The sequence below is a fragment of the Phyllobates terribilis genome, unplaced genomic scaffold (genome assembly GCF_046119375.1).
Source record: "Phyllobates terribilis strain yellow unplaced genomic scaffold, ASM4611937v1 Scaffold_98__1_contigs__length_5973952, whole genome shotgun sequence".
Lineage (NCBI taxonomy): Eukaryota > Metazoa > Chordata > Amphibia > Anura > Dendrobatidae > Phyllobates > Phyllobates terribilis.
Window position 1 is genome coordinate 3,533,263 of NW_027362858.1, and position 26,482 is coordinate 3,559,744.

Sequence of the window (26,482 nt, forward strand, 5' to 3'; positions counted from 1 at the left end):
CTACGCATCTTCTGGGGGCTATTCTAGATTGCATTAAAGAAATGTGGAACTTTAAAACACAACTCCCTCTTACGATGATATTGTTTTACTACTGGCCTAGAGAGAAAACGAAAGTAGGAAGTTCCTCGTTTAAGAACCCTCCATTATTCTATGCTTTGGTTCTATTGGCAAAGCGTATGTTACTAGGCTGCTTGTTAGAACCTTCAATCCCAACTTTACAGGATTTCACCTTACAATTAAAAAATCTATTATATTTAGAAAGAATAGAAGCAGAAAAAATAAACTCATGAGCAAATACTTTGTTAAATGGAAAACTTTTATTGAAAAACACTGTAATCAAGGAGAAATCACATATTGATTTCCTACAAGACCCAATAGATGATTCATAGAATCATAGAATGGTAGAGTTGGAAGGGACCTCCTAGGTCATCTGGTCCAACCCCCTGCTCATAGCAGGATTAACTAAATCATCTCAAACAGATGTACAGTACAGACCAAAGGTTTGGACACACCTTCTCATTTAAAGATTTTTCTGTATTTTCATGACTATGAAAATTGTACATTCACACTGAAGGCATCAAAACTATGAATTAACAAATGTGGAATTACATACTTAACAAAAAAGTGTGAAACACCTGAAAATATGTCATATTCTAGGTTCTTCAAAGTAGCCACCTTTTCCTTTGATGACTGCTTTGCACACTCTTGGCATTCTCTTGATGAGCTTCAAGAGGTAGTCACCGGAAATGGTCTTCCGACAATCTTGAAGGAGTTCTCAGAGATGCTTAGCACTTGTTGGCCCTTTTGCCTTCACTCTGCGGTCCAGCTCACCCCAAACAATCTCGATTGGGTTCAGGTCTGGTGACTGTGGAGGCCAGGTCATCTAGCGTAGCACCCCATCACTCTCCTTCTTGGTCAAATAGCCCTTACACAGCCTGGAGGTGTGTTTGGGGTCATTGTCCTGTTGAAAAATAAATGATGGTCCAACTAAACGCAAACCGGATGGAATAGCATGCCGCTGCAAGATGCTGTGGTAGCCAAGCTGGTTCAGTATGCCTTCAATTTTGAATAAATCCCCAACAGTGTCACCAGCAAAGCACCCCCACACCATCACACCTCCTCTTCCATGCTTCACGGTGGGAACCAGGCATGTAGAGTCCATCCGTTCACCTTTTCTGCGTCGCACAAAGACATGGTGGTTGGAACCAAAGATCTCAAATTTGAACTCATCAGACCAAAGCACAGATTTCCACTGGTCTAATGTCCATTCCTTGTGTTCTTTAGCCCAAACAAGTCTCTTCTGCTTGTTGCCTGTCCTTACAAGGAATTATATCATCGTACACTCGTAGATTTAGTTGCAGTGTTCATTTATTAATATAGGCATAACATCAAACCAGTATCATGTAGTGGCGACAGTAAGTAGACGTTTCGGCCTAATCCAGGCCTTATTCATTAAGTCGCGCTACTTATATAGGTTGAGATGTGGATATGTGCCGGAAGGAATTTAGTGGAAGGATTATAAGAAATCCTAAATGACACTGTAATGGCAAGGGATGTGCATTAGAAACATGCCAGAGTCCCAAGTAGGAGGGGGAAGTTTTGAAGACCAGTACCTCATTCATATGCCTTGTGCTTAACAGCCTATAGGGGACTTCACTTATGGTGCGGTGCAGTGCTCCTGCGTTTCCGTTTGGTGCTGTGGTCCCAGGTATGGCCGTTCATATGGAGGCGGAGGACAGCGTGTCTAACTCCCTGTTGCCTGTCCTTAGCAGTGGTTTCCTAGCAGTTATTTTACCATGAAGACCTGCTGCACAAAGTCTCCTCTTAACAGTTGTTATAGAGATGTGTCTGCTGCTAGAACTCTGTGTGGCATTGACCTGGTCTCTAATCTGAGCTGCTGTTAACCTGCGATTTCTGAGGCTGGTGACTCGGATAAACTTATCCTCAGAAGCAGAGGTGACTCTTGGTCTTCCTTTCCTGGGCGGTCCTCATGTGAGCCAGTTTCTTTGTAGTGCTTGATGGTTTTTGCAACTGCACTTGGGGACACTTTCAAAGTTTGCCCAATATTTCGGACTGACTGACCTTCACTTCTTAAAATAATGATGGCCACTCGTTTTTCTTTACTTAGAATTTGTATTATGGCAAGAAAAAAGCAGCTGTCTATTCAGTAGGACTATCAGCTGTGTATCCACCTGACTTCTGCACAACACAACTGATGGTCCCAACCTGAAATTCCACTTATTAAACCTGACAGGGCACACCTGTGAAGTGAAAACCATTTCCGGTGACTACATCTTGAAGCTCATCAAGAGAATGCCAAGAGTGTACAAAGCAGTTATCAAAGCAAAAGGTGGCTACTTTGAAGAACCTAGAATATAAGACATATTTTCAGTTGTTTCACACTTTTTTGTTAAGTATATAATTCCACATGTGTTAATTCATAGTTTTGATGCCTTCAGTGTGAATGTACAATTTTCAAAGTCATGAAAATACAGAAAAATCTTTAAATGAGAAGGTGTGTCCAAACTTTTGGTCTGTACTGTATGTCCAGCCTCTGTTTGAAGACGTCCATTGAAGGAGAACTCACCACCTCTCGTGGCAGCCTGTTCCACTCATTGATCACCCTAACTGTCAAAAAGTTTTTTCTAATATCTAATCTGTGTCTCCTCCCATTCAGTTTCCTCCCATTGCTTCTAGTCTTTCCTTGTGCAAATGACAATAAAGATGATTCTTCTACAATGTGACAGCCCTTGAGATATTTGTAGACAGCTATTAAGTCTCCTCTCAGTCTTCTTTTTTGCAAGCTAAACATTCCCAAATCCTGTAACCATTCCTCATAGGACATGGTTTGCAGACCGGTCATCATTCTGGTCGCTCTTCTCTGAACTTGCTCCAGTTTGTCAATGTCTTTTTTAAAATGTGGTGCCCAAAACTGGACACAGTATTCCAGATGAGGTCTGACCAAAGAGGAGTAAAGTGCGATAATGACTTCACGTGATCTAGACTGTATGCTTCTGTTAATACATCCCAGAATTGTAATTGCCTTTTTTGCTGCTGCATCACACTGTTGACTCATGTTCAGTCTATGATCTATTAGTATACCTAAGTCTTTTTGTATTCTTGTTCTGCAAATATTGTTTGATACATAAGAATCTATTGGGAAAAGTAACAGATATTAGAACATAATGAGAAACCAACTTGCATAAAGGTGTGAAATGGTTAGACAAAGATTAATAATCAATAGCATGCAGATCAGGGAAAGGAAGGAGGATGAGAATAAGAACAAATTAGAAAGGAAGGATTGGTCTATGCCACAACGTATGGCTGAAAGCTCAAGAATCAACAGCAAGACCCATTTGGATTGATTTCTTCTTGTGTTTATGTTTGGATGTGTTTTGTATTATCTTTACAATAAAACCAATAAAATGTTAAAAAAAAAAAAATAATAATAATAATACTATGGGATACCATGAAGGCCTATGGTAGAGGAACACTTATAAGACATATTATTAGATACAAAGCTAAAATTAAAGAATTCACACAAGATCTCCAAAATGGGGTACAACAGGCTGAGGTGCAATACACCCTAAACCCGTCAGATGGTAATGGGTGGGAGTAAGAGGCAGCTCAGAGATTATTTCATGATCACTTTATCTCTAAGGTGGAAAACAAGCAGTTCTTTACAAAGCAAAAATAGTTTGAACAGGGGGAAAGTGTGAGGCATCTTCTCTCTACCGTAGATAAATCACAGGAGGGTCCAGCTTACGTCACGGAAAATGGAGACACCACAACAGGAAACAATAATGTGCTAAATGCCTTTCATACTTACTATTCTAGTATTTATGAATCAAGATTTAGAGGAAATGAGGACGAACTTGGATTGTTTCTTGAGGATATAAAATTACCTAAGTTTAAAGAGGAAAGTAGCTCCTACCTAGGAAACCCACTGACAATGCCTGATCTTGAGGATGCATTACAGTCCCTTGCCTATGAAAAGGCACCGGCTCTGATCGACTGCTATGTAAGAATATAAGGATCTCCTAATCCCTAAACTATTAGATACTTTTAATGAAGCTTTAGAATCTGGTCACATGCCAAAATCTATGCTGTCATATCGTCCCATTTTTCTTCTATCGGTAGACACTAAAATTATTGCAAAGGCCCTGGCAAATAGATTATTTCACATTATTACAGAGATTATTCATCAGGATCAATCAGGATTTATGCCAAACTGGTCCACAGCAATAAATTTACGAAGGCTTTTTTTGAATATTCAGAAATCAGATGTAATAATAGGACATAAAGCTATTCTTTCTTTCTCTCGATGCAGCTAAAGTATTCAATGGCGTAGAATGGAAATACCTGTGGGAGGTTCTGAAAAGGTTTGGGGTAGGTCCCAAATTCCTATCATACATACAGGTTTTGTACTCTGTACCTCAGACTAAAATAAGAACTAACGGTCTCTTATCTGCTACAATCACGTTGGGGAGGGGCACACGGCAGGGATGCCCCGTCTCCCCTCCTTTCCGCGATGGCCATTGAACCTTTGGCCTGTATGTTGAGTGCTAGTCCGGATAGTGTAGGCTTTAAATATGGTATCTTAGATGAACGAGTTTCACTCTATGCTGACGATTTACTGATATATACAGGGTGGGCCATTTATTTGGATACACCTAAATTTAATGGGAATGGTTGGTGATATCAACCTCCTGTTTGTGGCACATTAGTATATGGGAGGGGGAAAACTTTTCCAGATGGGTGGTGACCATGGCGGCCAGTTTGAATTCTGCCATTTTGGATCCAACTTTATTTTTTTCAATGGGAAGAGGGTCATGTGACACATCAAACTTATTGATAATTTCATAAGAAAAACAATGGTGAGCTTGCTTTTAACATAACTTTATTCTTTCATGAATTTTTTACAAGTTTATGACCACTTATAAAATGTGTTCAAAGTGCTGCCCATTGTGTTGGAATGTCAATGCAACCCTCTTATCCCACTCTTGACACACTGACAGCAACACCGCAGAAGAAATGCTAGCACAGGCTTCCGGTATCCGTTGTTTCAAATGCTGCATATTTTATTTCAAGCTGGGAAACATATTGCATCCAAATGGATTGCACCCCTCACCTCCAGAAATTAGTGAACTCAAAAATAGGATAAATAATATTATCAGATTAGAAAAAGGGGTATATAAAAAACATAACTGAATGAATACGTTTGAGAAAATATGGGGCTTATGGTTGGATAAACCTGGAATACCATCAAGGGGGTTATTGTTGGAGAGACAATGACTTTTGGGAGAAGTATTGGCGAGGTCTAATGTTTCATTGTAATGTTAAGGAATTCCAATATACATGTGGTATGGGTAATATAGCACACCTATATGTGTATAGGATTATAATGTTTATTACAATACTATGGTTATATAAGAGATTTCAAGAATGTGGAATGTTAATTGTAAGATATAGTGACTGAAAGTTATCAGACGGTAATGGGCAAGCTGAAAGGATATACAGGAGAGATGCATGTATGTCATCCCTATGGTATGTTATTTTATTATTGTATGAACTGGTTTCTTGTTTTGTAAAAAAAAAAAAAGCTAATGAAAAAAATCTCAAATGTATTGGATTAAAAAGAAAAAGATTAGGAAAAAGGCTTCTCCCCTGTGTGAGTTCTCTGGTGATTAACCAAAGCTGATTTCTGATTAAAACATTTCCCACATTCTGAACATGAAAAAGGCTTCTCCCCTGTGTGAGTTCTCTGGTGCTTAATCAAATCTGATTTCTGGTTACAACATTTCCCACATTCTGAACATGAAAAAGGCTTCTCCCCTGTGTGAATTCTCTGGTGATTAACCAAAGTTGATTTCTGGATAAAACATTTCCCACATTCTGAACATGAAAAAGGCTTCTCCCCTGTGTGGGTTCTCTGGTGATTAACCAAAGCTGATTTATGGTTAAAACATTTCCCACATTCTGAACATGAAAAAGGCTTCTCACCTGTGTGGGTTCTCTGGTGATTAACCAAAGCTGATTTATGGTTAAAACATTTCCCACATTCTGAACATGAAAAAGGCTTCTCCCCTGTGTGAGTTCTCTGGTGCTTAATAAAATCTGATTTATGGTTAAAACATTTCCCACATTCTGAACATGAAAAAGGCTTCTCCCCTGTGTGGGTTCTCTGGTGGTTAATCAAATCTGATTTCTGGTTACAACATTTCCCACATTCTGAACATGAAAAAGGCTTCTCCCCTGTGTGGGTTCTCTGGTGATTAACCAAAACCGATTTATTGTTAAAACATTTCCCACATTCTGAACAAGAAAAAGGCTTCTCCCCTGTGTGGGTTCTCTGGTGGTTAACCAAAACTGATTTATGGCTAAAACATTTCCCACATTCTGAACATGAAAAAGGCTTCTCCCCTGTGTGGGTTCTCAGGTGTATAACAACAGCTGATTTCTGGTTAAAACATTTCCCACATTCTGAACATGAAAAAGGCTTCTCCCCTGTGTGAGTTCTCTTGTGGCTATCAAGAATCATTTTACGATTAAAATATTTTCCACATTCTGAACATGAAAAAGGCTTCTCCCCTGTGTGAGTTCTCTGGTGCTTAACCAAAGCTGATTTCTGGTTTAAACATTTCCCATATTCTGAACAGGAAAAAGGCTTCTCCCCTGTGTGAAGTCTCTGGTGTGTAACAAGACTTGTTTTATGGTTAAAATATTTCCCACATTCTGAACATGAAAAAGGCTTCTCCCCTGTGTGGGTTTTCTGGTGCTTCACAAAATCTGATTTCTGGTTAAAACATCTCCCACATTTGGAACAAAAAAATCTATTGTCCACTGTGTGAATTTTTTGATGTTTAAGAATAGACTTTTCGAGGGTAAAACTATTTCCATTTTCTGAAAATGCCTTCTTTGCTTTAGGAGCAGCTCGTTTTTTAATGCTTATTTTTTTATTTTGATTTTCCTTAGTAGTCGGAAATGAATCAGAAGATAGGACCTGTTTCATAGGATCAGATGACAGATCTTTGCTGTGAAGGGATGATGGTAAACCTGGAGTAATGATATTCACTTCAATTGTATCCTGTGGGATCTCAAGATCATCCGATTTAAAAATCTCCTGTCCCTCTGATCTCCTGGTACAGTCGTCTGCCAAGAAAAAAAAACAATTATTAACTTTGAATAAAATATCCTTGAAATTTATATTTTTTACCATTTCTACTTAAAATTGTCGGTAGAAATGACAAGTTATTGACAGAATGACAGTTCACAGTCTAATAGAAAACCTCATAGAATAAACCAGTGGAGCGTAGTGTTGAACTGTTTGTTCATTCAGCCTCCAAAATATGGAATAAGAAGCCACCAAAAAATGTTATGTAGGCGAAAATGATACCAATAAAAACTTCTACTCATCAATAAACCAATCCAGCAATATCCGCTCTGCCAAAGTCAAATCTCCCGCTCGTTCTGAGCCTTGCAGCGCGCCCAAAACACATTCAGCCTCCATGTATTTGGCATTACTATAGTGAGAAGAACCCACTTAATTTACGCTGTGTGTCTCCTGGAGCACAATCTGGACACTATGTGTTGGGTATTAAAATAGTATATTTGCAATTTTCACTCTCCACCATCCACTGCGTGCTAATTTCCAGAAGGTGCCTGAAGTCAATATAATCGCTACTGCTATAGATTAATTCACTCACGGTTATAATTTCCAAAATGAAGTCAATTTATGGTGATTTCTATTGCTCTGGTTTTCTGACATTTTGTCATATTAAGGTTTCTGTAAATGGTGGGTCCCATCTCCTCTGGGACCTGCTCCTGGGACATCTGCTTCTGTCACCAGGCGCCGCCTTATTCATCCTGCAGGCGGCGCTGGTGATGGAGGAGACGTCAGAAGCTCTGGGCGGCGCTGGTTCTGTCCAGCCACTAAGATTAGGTAGCCTGGGACCTGTAGTACCATCCAGTCTGGCAGTATGGGTGTGTGTGCTGTCCAGCTGGAGTAATCTGCTCCCTGCATCAGCCAACTGGAAAGCACCGCACCCTACTAAAGCTGGAAGCATATTGCCGGAAGCTGCCAGATACAGCCTTGTCCTCCTCTGGTTCAGTCCTCTGTGCTCAGCTCCCGGCTTGTGTATTTGTTTCCTGTTGTGACCTCGGCCCGTTTACTGACTACTCTTGTGTCTTCTGATTTTGTATTTTCTCTGACCTCCATGTTCTCACCCGGCTACCTGACTATTCTTCTTCCCATCTCACACTACAGAACAGCAGGTAACTCCATGGCCCAAGCCTAGGGGACTCTGTGTAAGAACAGATCCATGTAGTGGGGTTAAATGGTGATGAGAAAGGCAATCCCTGGGATCTGGAAAATGGAGTAGATAGCGCCAAGCCTGTTCGTGGTAGCCATCTTTTGAGCTGCCAGGTGACCATGAACAGTGCCCCCAATACATTGTGTCTGCACACTATCCCAGCAAGATCTGCATTCAAATAGCTAAATGTCGCTCCTTCCCTTCTTAACCTGCCATGTGCCCAGACAGTAGTGTACAACCGTATATAGGGGTTTGTCAGATCCAAAAAAACATTGAAAATAATTTGTAAGGTCCATTTGTTTCCTATTATCATTTGAGAAGAATTCCAAAGTTATCACCACAAAGTGACACACGTCAGAATTGAAAATGGGTCCTGATTAGCAACAGAAAACTGGCTGCAGTAAGGGGTTAAATCAGAGTATTTTGGGCACTAACTACTGTAGTCAAAAACTGACTATAGATAATAACACATCTACTGAAATGATCAAACTCAACAGTCTTCATCAGTAAAAAATGAGTAACTAGTGGTGAAACGTCTCTGAGGTAATAATAATAATAATAATAATGTTTATTTTTATAGCGCCAACATATTCCGCAGCACTTTACAAATTTTAGGGGGGACTTATACAACAATACAAAATAAGCATATCTCATATCGAAAGGAATGAGGGCCCTGCTCGCAAGCTTACAGTCTATGAGGAAATGGGGGAGACACAAAAGGTAGAATGTACATATATTGTATAATGCAGCCTTAATATACTAAATAGGATAAATAATACATGGACTGGTCGCCTGCCAGTATGTGTGCAGTCCTGACCGAGGCTATTAAGCGCATGGTTGGTATGATCCTGAAATTGAAGAAGATTTTAATATGGGGGAAAACTGGGACGGACAACTGGGATGGACAGATAGTGTGTGGAGGCGATACGCCAGTCCAATGAAATGGGTTTTTAGGGTCCACTTGAAACTGTGGGTATTGGGAATTATAGTATGGGACTCGGTGGTTCTTCATTATTTAAACTATGATAAGGGCCAATATTTTCTGTCAGATGACTTTCAAGAAAAAATATTAGACATTGAAAGAGAACTTTTCATAATAGTGCAGAGCTGAGGTGTCTTAAATTTAGACCTCGGGCATTGGGAAGAGGTAATGGAGACCTACTTTTAAAGACTAACAAGGAGTTACAGAGAAACATAAGTGAGTCAGGCCAATCCCACCACAATAAAGCTATCATACAAAATGAACATGGAAAAAAATACAGAATAAAAGATATGTTACATCCCTAACAACAACGTATTTATCAGGGGAGAGAACTTCAGATCTAAACCGGAGTCGCACTCATTTATGGTGGACCACTGGAGCTACTATGAGTCCTGAGCAGAAGAGTAAAGAAAGTATTAGCGCCCCCATTTCAGGAGAGATTGTGCAGTAATCTGAATTCCTTAGGATTGAAAACATAATGGAATTTATGACGCGGAGTGAAGCCATGAAACCAGGACTCGAGCCAACACATCTCCTGTAGGCGTGAATAAATGTATATTACAGCCATCAGCCACGCACAGCTTAGAGATATATCATGGCACAGGTGTAATGTTTTCTGTATAGTTTATCACAATCCTGTTTGAAGTTAGTCGGTTTGAAAAGAAATTGAAAACTCAGGATAAAGGGAAACTCTGTTGTTATTGGACAGAAATTCACACTTGGCCTCACTGCACATTTAATGTTGTCGATCATAAAAGTGAAGTTTGGTCAGAAAGACTGGACCTGGTCTTGTAGGGACCATATGAGCACATTCAGCAGCACAGAAGGGAGAGAAGGGAGATTCATCCAAGAAGATATCAGGGTTCTAGGAAGCCAACACCATCATTACCCTCCGCTTTCTCTTACAGGTCCATCATAATTTTTCTTCAAGTAATTTTCTCACTTGTCAGCACATTCTACGTATGCTGTCATTTGGCTTTGTAGTTTACAGATCTGGGCAGGTAATGGTCAGCGTTTACTAAACCCAGGGGGTAGGTGGATCCTCCAGGTTGTAAATTCTACAGAAAAGTTCTTTCACAATTACACAAAGTAATGTGAACATTTTTGGATGGCGGAAAATGTTGTGGTCTAGAGGTAAAATGGTGATCACACGATTATAACAAGGCTGGACTACACCACCGATAAAGCAGCCACAGCCGGTGACTGAGAAGAATCTGTGACTTCTCTGTATTTAGTGGTTACTACTCACCTGGGTAGTCATATGTAGGAATCTCCTCTTTACACCACTCATCACCCCTCACATATGTCTCTGTAGTATTAATATGGGTCATATGTTCACCCTGAAACAAATATTGTAAAAGTCACAGACGGAGAAGTCACATCTATGATCAGCTCTAATCCTGCCATCTCCACTGTTCTCATTACACAAGTATAAAACACATAATACTGGTGGATAAAACAAGACTGAACACAAGACCTTCACAGCCGTCTACACATCATAGGGCTAGATCTCATGACACCTTCAATCCATCTACCTGATGATCCTGAGGAACATTGGGGTCTTCTTGTTTACAGTCCTGTGGAAGAAGAGGATGGGGACATCTCTCTGGTGTTGTCCTCTTACCGGATAGATCTGGAGGAAACACATACAGGGACTGAATTCATTCTTTACATACAGATTGTAATGCACACGCCCGGGCTGAGTGGCGTGTGCGTGTGATTGTAGTGATTCCACTGGACCGTGCCGGAGAGTGAATGCCTGGAGGGGCTTAACTAGGTATTCACCCGATCCGACCAGGGTCGCACGACGGCATACGACGCCAGTGCACCAAGGAGGAACCGAGCAGAGGGACCAGGTGCTACTCCAGGACAGACCCCGGACACAGCTGTTGACCCACACAGGGGAATACAGGAACAGACTGGTAGGCTGGCACACAGACTGGTGGGTATAGGCAGGCACGACTGGTATGCAGGCAGGCGGGTATGCAGGCAGGGGGGTACAGGCAAGCACAGCTAGAGTGCAGACAGGGAGGCACTAGCAGGTAGGAACACAGGCGGGATAGGACCCAGTACACACTGGGACTCAGGAACAATACAGGCAGAGGGGTACAGGCAAGCACAGCTAGAGTGCAGACAGGGAGGCACTAGCAGGTAGGGACACTGGCGGGATAGGACCCAGTACACACTGGGACTCAGGAACAGAACCACAGATGTGGCGGACAAACACAGCAGAGTGAGGCCGCCCAGAGAGGTGAGCGAGAACAGGGCAGGACAAGACCGCCTGGAGCGGTGAGCAAGAGTAGAGCAGGACAAGGCCGCCAGGAGCGGTGAACAAAGGATCAGAGCTGAGCGAGACTGCCGGAGCAGTGAGCAAGAGTAAAGCAGGACGAGGCCGCCTGGAGCGGTGAGCAAGAGTGGAGCGAGACTGCCGGAGCAGCGAGCAAAAGGGTCAGAGCGGAGCAAGGCTGCCGGAGCAGCGAGCAAAGGAGTCAGAGCAGGCTAGAACCGCCGGAGCGGTAAGCAAAGGAGTCAGAGCAGACTAGAACCGCCAGAGCGGTGAGCAAAGGAGTCAGAGCAGGCTAGAACCGCCGGAGCGGTGAGCAAAGGAGTCAGAGCAGGCTAGAACCGCCGGAGCAGTGAGCAAAGGAGTCAGAGCAGGCAAGGCTGAGTAGGGGGGACAGGGCTCTGTTCACACGGAACAGACAGGAAGGGAAAGGCAGAGCCAGACACCCACAGGGTACTTGCAGTGAAGTAGCGAGTGGACCACAAACTCACAAACGGGAGTACAGAGACAACAGGCAGGAATTAGGTACGAGTTCAGACTCTGCAGAAAAAGGAAAGGAACGGACATAGAGAAAAGACAGATGAAAGATAGGAGAGAGTACAGACTGGAACTGAGTGTACGGACGAGACCGACACTGCAGCGGGACACAGGAGCGGGTCTGGGAATACGGCCCCCAGAGAGGCGGGACGAACAGGCAAGGAGCGTGTTCAGACAGGACAGACAAGATACAGGAGCAGGTCTGGGTAATCGGCCCCCAGAGAGGCGGGACGAACAGGCAAGTAGCGTGTTCAGAGAGGACAGACAAGATACAGGAACGGATCTAGGTAATCGGCCCCTAGAAGGCGGGAGGAACAGGCAAGGAGCGTGTTCAGACAGGCCTGGAAATACAGCCTCCAGGAAAGGCAGCAGGCAAGAGTACACAGACAGGACTCAGTTCAGACACGGGAACTGATACCGCAAGGCAGGAGACAAAGACAGGACTCAGCTCAGACATGGGAACTGATACCGCAAGGCAGGAGACATAGACAGGACTCAGTTCAGACACGGGAACTGATACCGCAAGACAGGAGACAAAGAACGGGACCTGGCACCTTCAGAGTGCAAGCACACACTGAATGAAACACTATGCTCAGGCAGGGATAGATGGGAGCAGCTGAGCTATATACCAGGTGACAGACAGCAATAGGCTGAGGACGCACAAGGGGTGTGACCCACAGCAGGTACAAAAAGCAGGAAGTGATCGGGCGCCGCCCTTAAGCAGCAGAAACAGACACAAACAGACAGCATGGAGGGAAGCCAGAGAGACATTCTGGACTGGAGATCAAGTGCGCGCTCTTGCACAGTGGGAGATGGACCACCATGCAAGGACGCCGCCAGGTATGTTACAGTACCCCCCCCCTTACGCCCCCTCTTCTTCAGGCCTGCCAGAATCTTCCGCAGGGAATTCGAGGACCAGTCGTTCACTTCAAGGAGATCACTTCCACTGTCCACAGGAAAAACTGATCTCATCTGGTTAGCTAGGATGCTACCTCCTATCCAGCCATCCTCAGCAACAGACGAAACGGGTGGAGTACCAGGAACAGCAGACAAGGAAGTCTCTCTCCACATATTTTCAGGTGGCACCCCAGAGGGTACAGGAGACAACTGGAAGTCCTTCACCGGGTTGGAGGGGGACAGAGACTTGGGGGTAATCTCTGCTTCGAGGTACATCTTGTCAAGCTCACAGGAAGAAATAGACGGGTTATCAGGTACATAATGAGGAAAAGTCACTGTCTCTTTGTTATCTGGTGGTACCCCGGAGGATTCAGGAAACAACTGGAGGTCCTCCGCCGGGTCAGAAGAGTGCAGAGGCTCAGAGAAAACATCTGCTTCAGAGTACACTAGGTCGGACTCACTGGACGAAGCAGGCGAGGTATCGGGTACCGAGTATAGGAAAGTCTCTGTCCATTCACCACCAGGTGGCACCCCGAAGGGTTCTGGAGACAACTGGCGGTCCTCCGCCTGGTCAGAGGGGTGTAGAGACTCACGGGTAACCTCTGCTTCAGAGTACACTAGGTTGGACTCACTGGACGAAGCAAGCGAGGTATCAGATCTAGGATATAGGAAAGTCTCTGTCCATTCACCACCAGGTGGCACCCAGAAGTGTTCTGGAGACAACTGGAGGTCCTCCGCCTGGTCGGAGGGGTGTAGAGACTCGGGAGTAACCACTGCTTCGGAGTACACTAGGTTGGACTCAGTGGACGAAGCGAGCGAGGTATCAGGTACAGAGTATAGGAGAGTCTCTGTCCTTTCGCTACCAGGTAGCACCCCGAAGGGTTCTGGAGACAACTGGAGGTCCTCCGCCTGGTCGGAGGGGTGTAGAGACTCGGGAGTAACCTCTGCTTCGGAGTACACTAGGTTGGACTCACTGGACGAAGCGAGCGAGGTATCAGGTACAGAGTATAGGAGAGTCTCTGTCCTTTCGCTACCAGGTAGCACCCCGAAGGGTTCAGGAGACAACTGGAGGTCCTCCGCCTGGTCGGAGGGGTGTAGAGACTCGGGGGTAACTACCACTTTGGGGTACCCATTGTCAGGCTCACAGGACGAAGCGGACAAAGTATCGAGTACTGGGTGTAGAGAAGTCTCTCTCCATTTGTCATCGAGTGGTATCCCGGAGGATTCAGGAGGCAACAGGGGGTCCTCCACCAGGTAGTAAAGGTGCACAGACTCTGAGGTAACCACAGCTTTGGAGCATCCTTGGACATGCACACCGGTTAAAGTGGGTGAAGCATCTGATGCCGGGTGCAGGAAGTTCTCCTGTGTGGAGTCTGGATGGGCAGAAGTCTCTTCGGGCAGGAGAACTGGTGCACTACCCACGCACATTACCCGTTGGGGCTTCTCCGGGATACAGGGAGATGAAGCTTCAGTAGGGACTTCAAGGTTGGGGTCAGGAGGTCTCAGGGAGGACAGACCCTGGCGTGACAGCTTGCCTCTACGTCTAGCATGTCTGGACTGCCTCTTGAGGTTGGGAGAAGTATTCCGGAAAGCGTAGTCACTCTGTGAGGATTCTGGGTGGGCAGTAGTCTCATTGGGCTGGAGGACTATTGCGCTACCCACACACATTACACGTCGGGGCTGCTCCGGGATATTGGGAAGTGAAGCTTCAGCAGGGGCTTCAGGGTTAGGGTCCTCGAAGACCATACGAAAGGCCACCAGGAAGGCCTGCAGGTCAAGGACGACAGGATCCCATGCTTCCCATAGGGGGGTGACCCATTTCAAGGCATCACCCGCTAGGTAGTCAATCATAAAGACCACTTTAGCCCAATCGGAAGGAAAATAGAGAGGGTAGGCCTTAAAGTGTAGCATGCATTGCTCCACAAATGCACGACACTGTCTTGGATCCCCATAGTAACGTGGCGGATCCGCAGGAATGAGAGCTGATAGATCCATCTGGACGGTTCGTAATTCGCCTGGAACTCAGCTAAGGAAAAAAAAAAAATTTATTTATTTATTTTAATGCATGTATTCGCTGGAAAACTTCTCAGAGAGCGAAGGCCGTGGGGCTCAACGGGAACCATGGCCTGAGCATGCTGTAATGCACACGCCCGGGCTGAGTGGCGTGTGCGTGTGATTGTAGTGATTCCACTGGACCGTGCCAGAGAGTGAATGCCTGGAGGGGCTTAACTAGGTATTCACCCGATCCGACCAGGGTCGCACGACGGCATATGACGCCAGTGCACCAAGGAGGAACCGAGCAGAGGGACCAGGTGCTACTCCAGGACAAACCCCGGACACAGCTGTTGACCCACACAGGGGAATACAGGAACAGACTGGTAGGCTGGCACACAGACTGGTGGGTATAGGCAGGCACGACTGGTATGCAGGCAGGCGGGTATGCAGGCAGGGGGGTACAGGCAAGCACAGCTAGAGTGCAGACAGGGAGGCACTAGCAGGTAGGAACACAGGCGGGATAGGACCCAGTACACACTGGGACTCAGGAACAATACAGGCAGAGGGGTACAGGCAAGCACAGCTAGAGTGCAGACAGGGAGGCACTAGCAGGTAGGGACACTGGCGGGATAGGACCCAGTACACACTGGGACTCAGGAACAGAACCACAGATGTGGCGGACAAACACAGCAGAGTGAGGCCGCCCAGAGAGGTGAGCGAGAACAGGGCAGGACAAGACCGCCTGGAGCGGTGAGCAAGAGTAGAGCAGGACAAGGCCGCCAGGAGCGGTGAACAAAGGATCAGAGCTGAGCGAGACTGCCGGAGCAGTGAGCAAGAGTAAAGCAGGACGAGGCCGCCTGGAGCGGTGAGCAAGAGTGGAGCGAGACTGCCGGAGCAGCGAGCAAAAGGGTCAGAGCGGAGCAAGGCTGCCGGAGCAGCGAGCAAAGGAGTCAGAGCAGGCTAGAACCGCCGGAGCGGTAAGCAAAGGAGTCAGAGCAGACTAGAACCGCCAGAGCGGTGAGCAAAGGAGTCAGAGCAGGCTAGAACCGCCGGAGCGGTGAGCAAAGGAGTCAGAGCAGGCTAGAACCGCCGGAGCAGTGAGCAAAGGAGTCAGAGCAGGCAAGGCTGAGTAGGGGGGACAGGGCTCTGTTCACACGGAACAGACAGGAAGGGAAAGGCAGAGCCAGACACCCACAGGGTACTTGCAGTGAAGTAGCGAGTGGACCACAAACTCACAAACGGGAGTACAGAGACAACAGGCAGGAATTAGGTACGAGTTCAGACTCTGCAGAAAAAGGAAAGGAACGGACATAGAGAAAAGACAGATGAAAGATAGGAGAGAGTACAGACTGGAACTGAGTGTACGGACGAGACCGACACTGCAGCGGGACACAGGAGCGGGTCTGGGAATACGGCCCCCAGAGAGGCGGGACGAACAGGCAAGGAGCGTGTTCAGACAGGACAGACAAGATACAGGAGCAGGTCTGGGTAATCGGCCTCCAGAGAGGCGGGACGAACAGGCAAGGAGCGTGTTCAGAGAGGACAGACAAGATACAGGAACGGATCTAGGTAATCGGCCCCTAGAAGGCGGGAGGAACAGGCAAGGAGCGTGTTCAGACAGGCCTGGAAATACAGCCTCCAGGAAAGGCAGCAGGCAAGAGTACACAGACAGGACTCAGTTCAGACACGGGAACTGATACCGCAAGGCAGGAGACAAAGACAGGACTCAGCTCAGACATGGGAACTGATACCGCAAGGCAGGAGACATAGACAGGACTCAGTTCAGACACGGGAACTGATACCGCAAGACAGGAGACAAAGAACGGGACCTGGCACCTTCAGAGTGCAAGCACACACTGAATGAAACACTATGCTCAGGCAGGGATAGATGGGAGCAGCTGAGCTATATACCAGGTGACAGACAGCAATAGGCTGAGGACGCACAAGGGGTGTGACCCACAGCAGGTACAAAAAGCAGGAAGTGATCGGGCGCCGCCCTTAAGCAGCAGAAACAGACACAAACAGACAGCATGGAGGGAAGCCAGAGAGACATTCTGGACTGGAGATCAAGTGCGCGCTCTTGCACAGTGGGAGATGGACCACCATGCAAGGACGCCGCCAGGTATGTTACACAGATAATTATAGGCCGTGTGTATTTAGTCCTGTCTATTACCTGGTGATGTGAGGGGCTGGGGAACCTCCATCATGACGTCCTTGTATAGATCTTTGTGTTCTTCTAAATACTCCCACTCCTCCATGGAGAAATAGACAGCGACATCCTGACACCTGATAGGAACCTGACACATACAATGATACCGTCACCCCCCGATCCCTCCATAACGTTACTGTATAATGTCCCAGCATTCCCAGCAGTGTCACCTCTCCAGTCAGCAGCTCAATCATCTTGTAGGTGAGTTCTAGGATCTTCTGGTCATTGATGTCCTCATGTATCAGGTGGTGAGATGGAAGCCCCGTGATTGGGCTTAGGGGTCTTTCCCATCCCTCAGACACATGGTCCTGACAGCGCCCACTAGAGGTCTTCTTCACTACTGTGTAATCCTGGTTATGGAGAGACACATTAATAAATCTCACTACAGACATTTCCAGAGTCCTCACCTCTCCAGTTCTGTCCATCTGTTATTTCCATAGATAAGAATGATGTAATGTGATGTCATCAGAATCTCTCACCTCTCCAGTAAGCCGGAAGAGGATCTCTAGGGTGAGGTGTAATATCCTCTCCGTCATCTTCTTTCTGTCTCTAACCATTCTTCTCTAGGAAAATTATATAGATAAATTATTAGTATCTCATATTGTGGGAATCTGAGTGGATTGAAGATGAGTTGGTTTAAAATATATAAAATTCTGTGTAATAAAAATAATTAATAGCATTGTGATGCCTGTATAAAGCAATAATGTGGTAGAGCACTTCATACATCTTCAGGTCATACAGAGATACCGATGTGCTATTGACGTGGGGTACTCGGTGCCGGGCCAGTTGTTGCTATGAGAGATGTCACAGTGGCGGTGACCCGGTCCGTGACCCAGGGCGGTCATTCAAAAAGGGAATATTTACAGGGGATTTATGTACAAAGTTCATGACGCCACTTGTGGAATGCGGCTAAAGGAGCTGCCGCTGCGGAGCAGGTCCTCTGGAGCTGATGTTACTGCAGCAGGGATGGTGTGGCTCTCCACAGGTAGAGCTTAGTTCCAGGGCAGTGTTGATGTTATAGGTTATGCTGGGCGCTGTAGTGCAGGGGGTGATGGTGCAGGCAATAATCACAGAGACAGTGGGGTGCAGTCTTCCAAGTTTACTCACAGTTCTTAAGTTCCTCAGGTTGCACTGTCCAGCTTACAGCCTCCCACGTCGCGCTGCGTTCACCAAGCAGGGGTTCAGCAATCCCCCAGATAATTCAGGAGCACTTAACAGGACCCCCTTCTGTGTGCCTTTCTCAGTCGTCTTCCTGCACTGGCTCTCACCCTCCTGCCCTGCGCCTCACAATCAGTGTCCCAATCCAGTAGCCTCGGGTCTTGTTGGGCGACCTGCAGTCCCCTGGACCCTCTGTGGCCACCTTCTCGGCGATATAATTGCGGATGTGGCCAGTGCACATTGCAAGTATAGCAGCCTCCGGTTCCTAGCTGATCCTTGTAGTTCTCCACTAGTTAAGGGGCCGGTCCCCTCTGCGGCTTGATCCCTTCACCGCCTGGCAGATTCGGGCGTACGGGTGGCCTCCAGCACTTCCCGTACCCCTAGGATCCCTTCTTCTGTTCCTGGAGCCTTTCTCTTGCTCCCGCTCGTCTTCCCTCTCTCTCTTTCTTCTCTCTCAGTCCTGGGCCTCTCACTAGGCCCGCTCTGGAGCAGAGCTCCTGCAGACCCTCTGCTCCACACACTCTCCTCCTCTGACTGAACTGTCTTTCTAAGATGGCTCCCCTTTTTATACAGCTACTGAAGTGCTCCCCTAATCTACGTCCTCCACCCACACCCACTACATGGTTCCCCCTCACTTGGTTCCCCTCCACTCCAGCCAAGGGAAGTGGCTCAGCAAGAACCAGAGACATCTTGCACTCCCCCCGGCTGGCCTGGAGTGGTGTGTTGGATGCAGGTGTTAGGGTCCCGGGCAGCACTCCATCCTTACCTGAGAGTGAATGCTTGATCACAATATTCTTGGACTATGAATAACTAAAGGATGGTATATGTTTGTGTATAGCAATTTTTTTGACTATTAAAAGGACGGCTGAATAAACTATATTCTTGTTGCACAATCTGCATTGTCCATATCCTATTTTTCCAATGGTGTGTCGAGGTTTTCTTCCATATTATTAGACTTTACATTACCTCTGAGCACCCAATTTTACAGTGAGCGACCCCTCATTTCGTATCTTACCTGAGAGTGAGATACCACACCTCTGGGTGAGATGCAGTACCTCTGTGGCGACTGAACCCGCAGGGGCGCCACACTATCCGTTGGGATTACGGAAGTTATAAAATAATTCAGGTAATTTAACAATATAAAGAACGCAACAGTCTTTGTACAGCCAATAAAATATGTTAATGGTTTATTTGTATACATCTCACTACTCCACGATAAGTTCTGGAAAGTGCTTCTATCTCCACCGGCTACTCTACATTGTGTGCACAATTATTAGGCAATTTCTATTTTTGATCGTTACTTTTATTATTTAGGCTATGTGCCCACGATGCAGAAATGCTCCGGATTTTTCCTGAGCATTTCTGCATCTCCCTAGCAGAAAAAACACATGCGGATTGTACATGCGGATTGTACATGCGGATTGTACATGCATTTTTCCTGCCAGGGACAAGCGGATGTGAAGCGTTCTTCACATGCATTTTCACATGCGGGTTGCCAAGCGCTTTCCAGGCGATTTTAGCATCACTTGGAAAGTGCTTGACAACTTGGTCACACTATATAAATCCATGCAAACAGCATGGATTTATATAGTGTGACCGAAAGAATGTTAAATTAAAAAAATAAATCTATACTTACCTTCTGATGGCCCAGCAGTCTTGCTTCGCTCCATCCTGGCTGCAGGCAGATCGCGGTACACTGAAGGACCTGCCGTCACATGACTATGACGTCAGCGCAGGTCCTCCAGTCCACCGTGAGTTGCCGGCATGGGAGGACGAGCACAGCGGGGCCCGTCAGAAGGTAAGTATAACATTTATTTTTTATTTTATTCTTTTTTTTTTTTTTCCTGTCCTCCACACCCGGGTACCATCCGCACATTGAACGCATGTGCTTATCTAGTGAAGCGGAATACATGCGTTCCAGTGCAAGTCAATGGCGGCGAAAACGCAGCACTTCCGCAAAATAATTGGTAGTGCTGCATTTTATTCCGCAATGATAATCCGCAGCGGAAATTTCTGCAGCATGTGCACAGCACATGCGGATTATCATTTGGGAACATGGCAGGCCTTCTACCATGCGTTTTTTAAGTGTTTCTGCAGCGTTTTTGCCACTGCGGAAACGCTTAAAAAACGCATTGTGGGCACACAGCCTTAACATCTCCAGTGTTGTTGGTCAATCCAAAGGGTAATAAACCTGAAACCTGAATATTTAAGAAAGTAAAAGTGAGGTGTTGTCTTAGCAGAATATCTCTGTGTCCAGAATTATTATGCAACTATATGAAAAATGTAAATTTTCCATCTTAATTGTTTATTTTCATCTGTTATAGTATACATTTCTGACATTTAATAAATATATATCAGTGACCAATATAGCCACCATTCTTCTCAACACCAGTGATAAGCCACCCATCCATGGAGTCAATTAGTTTCTTACTCTGTTGACATTCATCTTTGTGGGCAGCACCAACCATAGTCCCAGACACTTCTCAGAGAGGGGACTGTTCTCCTTCACCATAAATCTCGAGTTTAAGAAAAGCTCGAAAGTTCTCAGGAAGGTTTAGGTCCAGAGAGGAAAAAGTCATGTCATTAGTCTTTCATCTTTAAGACCTTTCCAGGTACTGAGCAGTGAAGACTTTGATGCTGCGATTGAGCATTGTCCTGCAGAACAATCCTGTTTTTTTTTAAAGATGAAGATTTTTTCTGTACCTCTGTTTAAAGAAAGTGTCTTCTAAAAATTGGCAGAAGGTTTGGGAGTTGATTTTGCATCTATCTTCAACTTGAATAGGTCCAATTAGCTCATCTGTAATAATACCAGCCCATAGCAGTTCCCACCTCCACGTCGGTAGCATCTGAGTCGAAGTCGAGGTCTGTGCCCATTACTGATCCAGCCACGGGCCCATCCATCTGGTCCGTCAAAAGTCACTATCATCAGTCCATAAAACCTTTGAAAAATCTGTCTTCCGATATTTCTTGGACAAGTCTTTTCTTGTGTCTTATTCAGTGGTGGTCGGTATTCAGCCTCGGCCTTGTCTCTGAGCACTGAACATCTTGCACTTCTGGGCCTCCAGGAAGGCTGCAGTTCTGGAATATGACAGCACTGGAGGATAATATCTTCCTGGTCGCTTCACGTTTGAGTCTTCTGAAATCTTTTGCAGCTAATGCTATTCTTTTTTTCCTTTTGTGACCCTATACACTTTTGAAGGTTCTGTGATCACACCCAATATCTGAGCAATTTAAGGAGTGCTGCATCACTCTGTAAGACTTAACTATTTTTGAGTTTTTATAGTCAGTTAAAACAGTTTTTGGCCCATTTTGCCGGAGAAAAATAAGCTGCCTAATAATTGTACACCCCTGATAAAGGGTTTCAATATCCATAGGCCACACACCCCTCACTACAATACACATCACCTGATCTACTTCATCCACTAAACATTTAAGTTTATACAGCTTGTATTTGGAAAATCTACATAAAAATGATCATATGGTCAAAATATTCACTTGCCTAATAATTGCGCGCACAGTGTATGTTTCAAAGTGATCAAGAAAACTATTTTTTATTCTCACCTGCTATAAGCTATGGGTGCAATGTTCAGGAATCATCCCTCAATCCATAGAATGTGGATTCCACATCTCACCCCTGACAAAGCCAAAAAGTGAAAATAGTTGGGCAATATTCTGAGGCTTGTCTCCATTGTGATTATGATATGTTATAAGCAAGTTTAAATCTCTCAGTTATTTCAATGTGTATTAGGGGTGCACTGTTTTTTTATGGTAATACAAAAAGAAACACTGGCATGGTGGCACCTAGGAGGGTGCAGTGAATGCTCAGGTGTTACAAAAAAAAATGATTACAACCATATCCTGTAGAATACAGCAAAAGAGGAGAAGAAACCTATTAGTGGTGTGGGGCACTAAAACTATGGGGTAACAAAGATGAGGATCATTACTGTATAAGGCAATGAGAAGGGGGGGGCTATTACTTTATAGGGCACTATAGATGGTTATAGCACTATGTGTAAGTGGGAAAAATAGGCAGGACACCTAAGGAGAGTAATGAAAAAAAAAATATATATATATTTATTTATTGTGAGGGGTCAGCTCTACGGTAGGCGCTGGTTCACACAGGGATGCAGTCCATAGGTTCAAACAAACTGGTGGTTTATTAAATGTCCATAAACCAGGCAGGAGACAAAAATATCACAGCCTCTTTCAGGTTCCAAAAAGGTATAACAGAACAAAACATAAAATAGCAGGTCCATATAGAGCGCGGCCTCAGCCGTTTAAATGCAGATGCTTTTCTCTGCCTCCAGCAGACTCTGAGCAGCACATGCAAGGTCTGCTCACCTTGCACAACACACAGCACACTGAGACAGGCGCAGCTGTCTTAAGTCAGGCCTTCCAAGACCTGGACTGGAGGTAAGTGAGCAGCTGATCCCCCAGCTCTTTCAGCTGCTCATAAAACCCAGCCCTTTAATCCGGGCCCATTAACTCCCTCTCAGCACTATGTGTGCTGGAGCCTGCTTCTCCGGGTCCTACATCACCGAAGCTTGGTACCTCGGGAACACATACCTCCCCTCATACACAACGTGTCCAGCTGCAACCTTACCTAACCCCCCACTTCCTCTGCCCATATATATATATATATATATATATATATATATATATACATATATATATATTATATTATATATAGTACAGACCAAAGGTTTGGACACACCTTCTCATTTAAAGATTTTTCTGTATTTTCATGACTATGAAAATTGTACATTCACACTGAAGGCATCAAAACTATGAACTAACACATGTGGAATTATATACTTAACAAAAAAGTGTGAAACAACTGAAAATATGTCTTATATTCTAGGTTCTTCAAAAGTAGCCACCTTTTGCTTTGATGACGGCTTTGCACACTCTTGGCATTCTCTTGGTGAGCTTCAAGAGGTAGTCACTGGAAATGGTCTTCCAACAATCTTGAAGGAGTTCCCAGAGATGCTTAGCACTAGTTGGCCCTTTTGCCTTCACTCTGCGGTCCAGCTCACCCCAAACCATCTCGATTGGATTCAGATCTGGTGACTGAGGAGGCCAGGACATCTGGCGTAGCACCCCATCACTCTCCCTCTTGGTCAAATAGCCCTTACACAGCCTGGAGGTGTGTTTGGGGTCATTGTCCTGTTGAAAAATAAATGATGGTCCAACTAAATGCAAACCGGATGGAATAGCATGCCGCTGCAAGATGCTGTGGTAGCTATGCTGGTTCAGTATGCCTTCAATTTTGAATAAATCCCCAACAGTGTCACCAACAAAGCACCGTCACACCATCACACCTCCTCCTCCATGCTTCAGGGTTGGAACCAGGCATGTAGAGTCCATCCGTTCACATTTTCTGCTTCGCACAAAGACACGGTGATGAGTCCAAATTTGAGATCTTTGGTTCCAACCACCGTGTCTTTGTGCGACGCAGAAAAGGTGAACAGATGGACTCTACATGCCTGGTAGAGTCCATCACACCTGTAGCGCATTAGACCGCTGCAGTCAACCACTGATCTCAGAACTGATGCCAATATATTCAGTATGAACAGTTGAGCTCAGTGATTGGCTGCAGTTGTCACACACGCTAAAGACATGACATCACCACTGCAGCCTATAAAGAAGACCCGAGCAGCAGAGAGCCGGCACTGGAGCAGGGGAAGGTGAGTAATGCTGATTATAGTATTTGTTACACAGGCTCATAGATTGTGTATAGTGTTGAGCCACCCCCGTAGTGTTCGAGTTCGGTTCGGTTCGTCGAACACCCGTGTGTTCGCCGAACTGTTCGTCGAACTGTTCGTCGAACACCGTTAAAACCAATGGCAGGCAAACAAAAACACATAGAAACACATAGAAAACACCTTCAAAGGTGTCCAAAAGCTGACAAACTGCTCAGAAGACACAACTAACACATGGAAAAGTGACAAGTACATATAGTCATGCGAAAAGAAAAGAGGTGGAGGAGTAAAAGGAGGGGGAGACACAGATATAGGCATGTCATGCCCTTCTAAAATCCAAAAAGTGAGAAGCCGACACGTTCAGTCCGCTCCTGCCCGTGCCACCTCCGTGTCGCCGGGTTTGTGCCAGAGCCGCGGTGAACCCTGACGGCCAGCCCCCCTCTCCCAATACTGGTGCCTGTCCGCTGGTGGGTCGAGCGAGCCCCCCTGTGGTGGAGGCAGCTCTAAGCTTTTTAATTTAAATTGTCTCTCTAATTTGAATGAATACACTTTAAATCCATTTACAAGGATCTATTGGAGGGCAAGTCTCATGCCAGCAGTCGCGTAATTCCAGCTCCAGTAGCGTCCACTAAAGCTGCTGCAGTTAAAAAGCTTTTATAAGGATCGAGCTCGGCTGTCCACCGCAAGGCATCCTACTGCCAGTCCCAGCCCCTATGCCTTGGGGTGCCTCCTGATGCTCTTCACTGAGTATCCCGTGGTCCCGAAGCATTTCCTTTGAAAAAATTAAGTGTCCAAACTACAGGTGGTGTAGCTTGCTTAACAGCCGGGATAATCCGCTGACTAGCAGACCCTGCTACTAGGCACAAAGTATTTCCTGGGCTAGATGCAGTTAAAAATTTGTAATTAGATACTCTCGTTGGATGCTGAGAAAGCATCCCATAGAGTCTCCTGGCACGCCATATATGATTCTCTTAAAAAGCTTGGGGTAGGGGTCTAGGGGACCCTTTTATAGCCAAAATCACGGCCCTGTATCACAATACGTCACCTAGGCTGAAGATAAATGGAACTGTAGCACCCTGAGGGCTCGGTTGCTACAGAGGTATTGCACCTCACCCAGAGGTGTGATATCTCACTCTCAGGTAAGGATGGAGTGTGGATCAGGACCCGACACCTGCATGCATTACACCACATTGCCGTGGGGCAGGGCGACCAATATGCCTCTGAGATGGGCACGACAGTCCCTGTCCCTGGCTGGAGTGGGGGGAGGGAACACTGAGGAAGGGGAACCCTGTAGTGCAGGAGCAGGGAGGAAGCAGTTCCTGGGTGCATTGAGAAGGGAGTATAAAAGGTGGGGACCATCTTAGTTCAGTGCAGAGAAGTCTGAGCAGAAGTGGCAGGGAGCAGGGGCTCTGCATGAGCTCTGCTCCGGAGGCGGGCCTAGTAACAGAGGCCCAGGCCTGGAAGAGGGAGAAGGAAGGAAGAGGAGCGGAGAAGGCTCCAGGACCGAGGAACGAAGGGATCCCAGGGGTGCGGATGGGCGAGTCGCCACCGCACGCCCGAATCCACCTGCGTGGAGGGGTCAGGCCAAAGGGGGAGACCGGTCCCCGAAACTATTGGAGGCAGGAAACGACCCTCAGCTAGAAACCGGAGGCTGTGACATTTTATGTGGCGCAGCCCCTCGCTACACCCGCTAGGAAGGCACCACATAGGGTCAGGGAAACTGGCGCCAAGTTTACCAAGAGGAGGCCCGAGGCAGCCGGACAGAAGGGTTGGTAAGAAAGGCCAGACAAAGGACACACAAAGGGGGTCCTGTGAAGCGCTCCAAAGTTATCTGGGAGTTGTCTGAGCCCCTCACCTGGTGAGCACAGTACGACGTGGGCAGCCGTTACCTGCAGACGTGGTCTGGATAATAAGAACTGTGAGTAAAGGCCCTGGACTGCATCACTGACTCCGTGTCGTTACTGCTGCTGCCCTGCACCATCACCCCCATCCTCCGCATACACTGCCCTGAGGCTATACTCCTCCCGTGGGGAGTTATGCTACGCTCTGCTGCACCCACAACACCAGCCTCAGCGGTCTGCCCTGGAGCGGCGGTTCACTCTGACCGCAATCCACGGGTGGCGTAGTCGGACATTTAAACATCAAAACCACATAAATAGTTCCGCCACTGGTTTGACCGCCCTGAGCCACGGAACCGGGTCGCCGCCACGAAGACTACAACCACCAGCATCCACCAAAAAGGCTCCAGCTCCGGGTGTCCCAAGGCCCAGGGGGTGCATCAGAACATTTTCATCACCTTTCACAATCACCAATGGGACAAGGCAGGGATGTCCTCTGTCCCCTCTCTTATACATCCTAGTGATGGAGCACCTGCTCTCATCAATTCGCCATAACCCCAATATTAGG

At 46.2% G+C, this 26,482-nt stretch overlaps 1 protein-coding gene across 8 annotated transcripts in view; it reads right to left on the reverse strand.

Moving 5' to 3' along the window:
• Positions 1–4,901: 4,901 nt before the first annotated feature.
• LOC141198608 (uncharacterized) overlaps positions 4,902–26,482 on the reverse strand; it is a 540,563-nt gene continuing 518,982 nt past the window's right edge. For 2 of the 8 annotated variants that reach the window (XM_073663041.1, XM_073663040.1), the window contains exons 5-7: positions 10,830–10,927; positions 10,544–10,634; positions 4,906–7,152 (exon numbers count right to left, since the gene is read on the reverse strand). In XM_073663041.1, the coding sequence (XP_073519142.1) occupies positions 5,648–7,152; positions 10,544–10,634; positions 10,830–10,927 (1,694 nt within the window). In that variant the 3' untranslated portion in view covers positions 4,906–5,647. Of the gene's footprint in view, positions 7,153–10,543; positions 10,635–10,829; positions 10,928–17,180; positions 17,305–17,386; positions 17,567–17,695; positions 17,780–21,935; positions 22,009–23,254; positions 23,541–26,482 lie in introns of all 8 variants that reach the window. The other 6 variants (XM_073663035.1, XM_073663036.1, XM_073663037.1 and 3 more) reach the window with 6 other exon arrangements.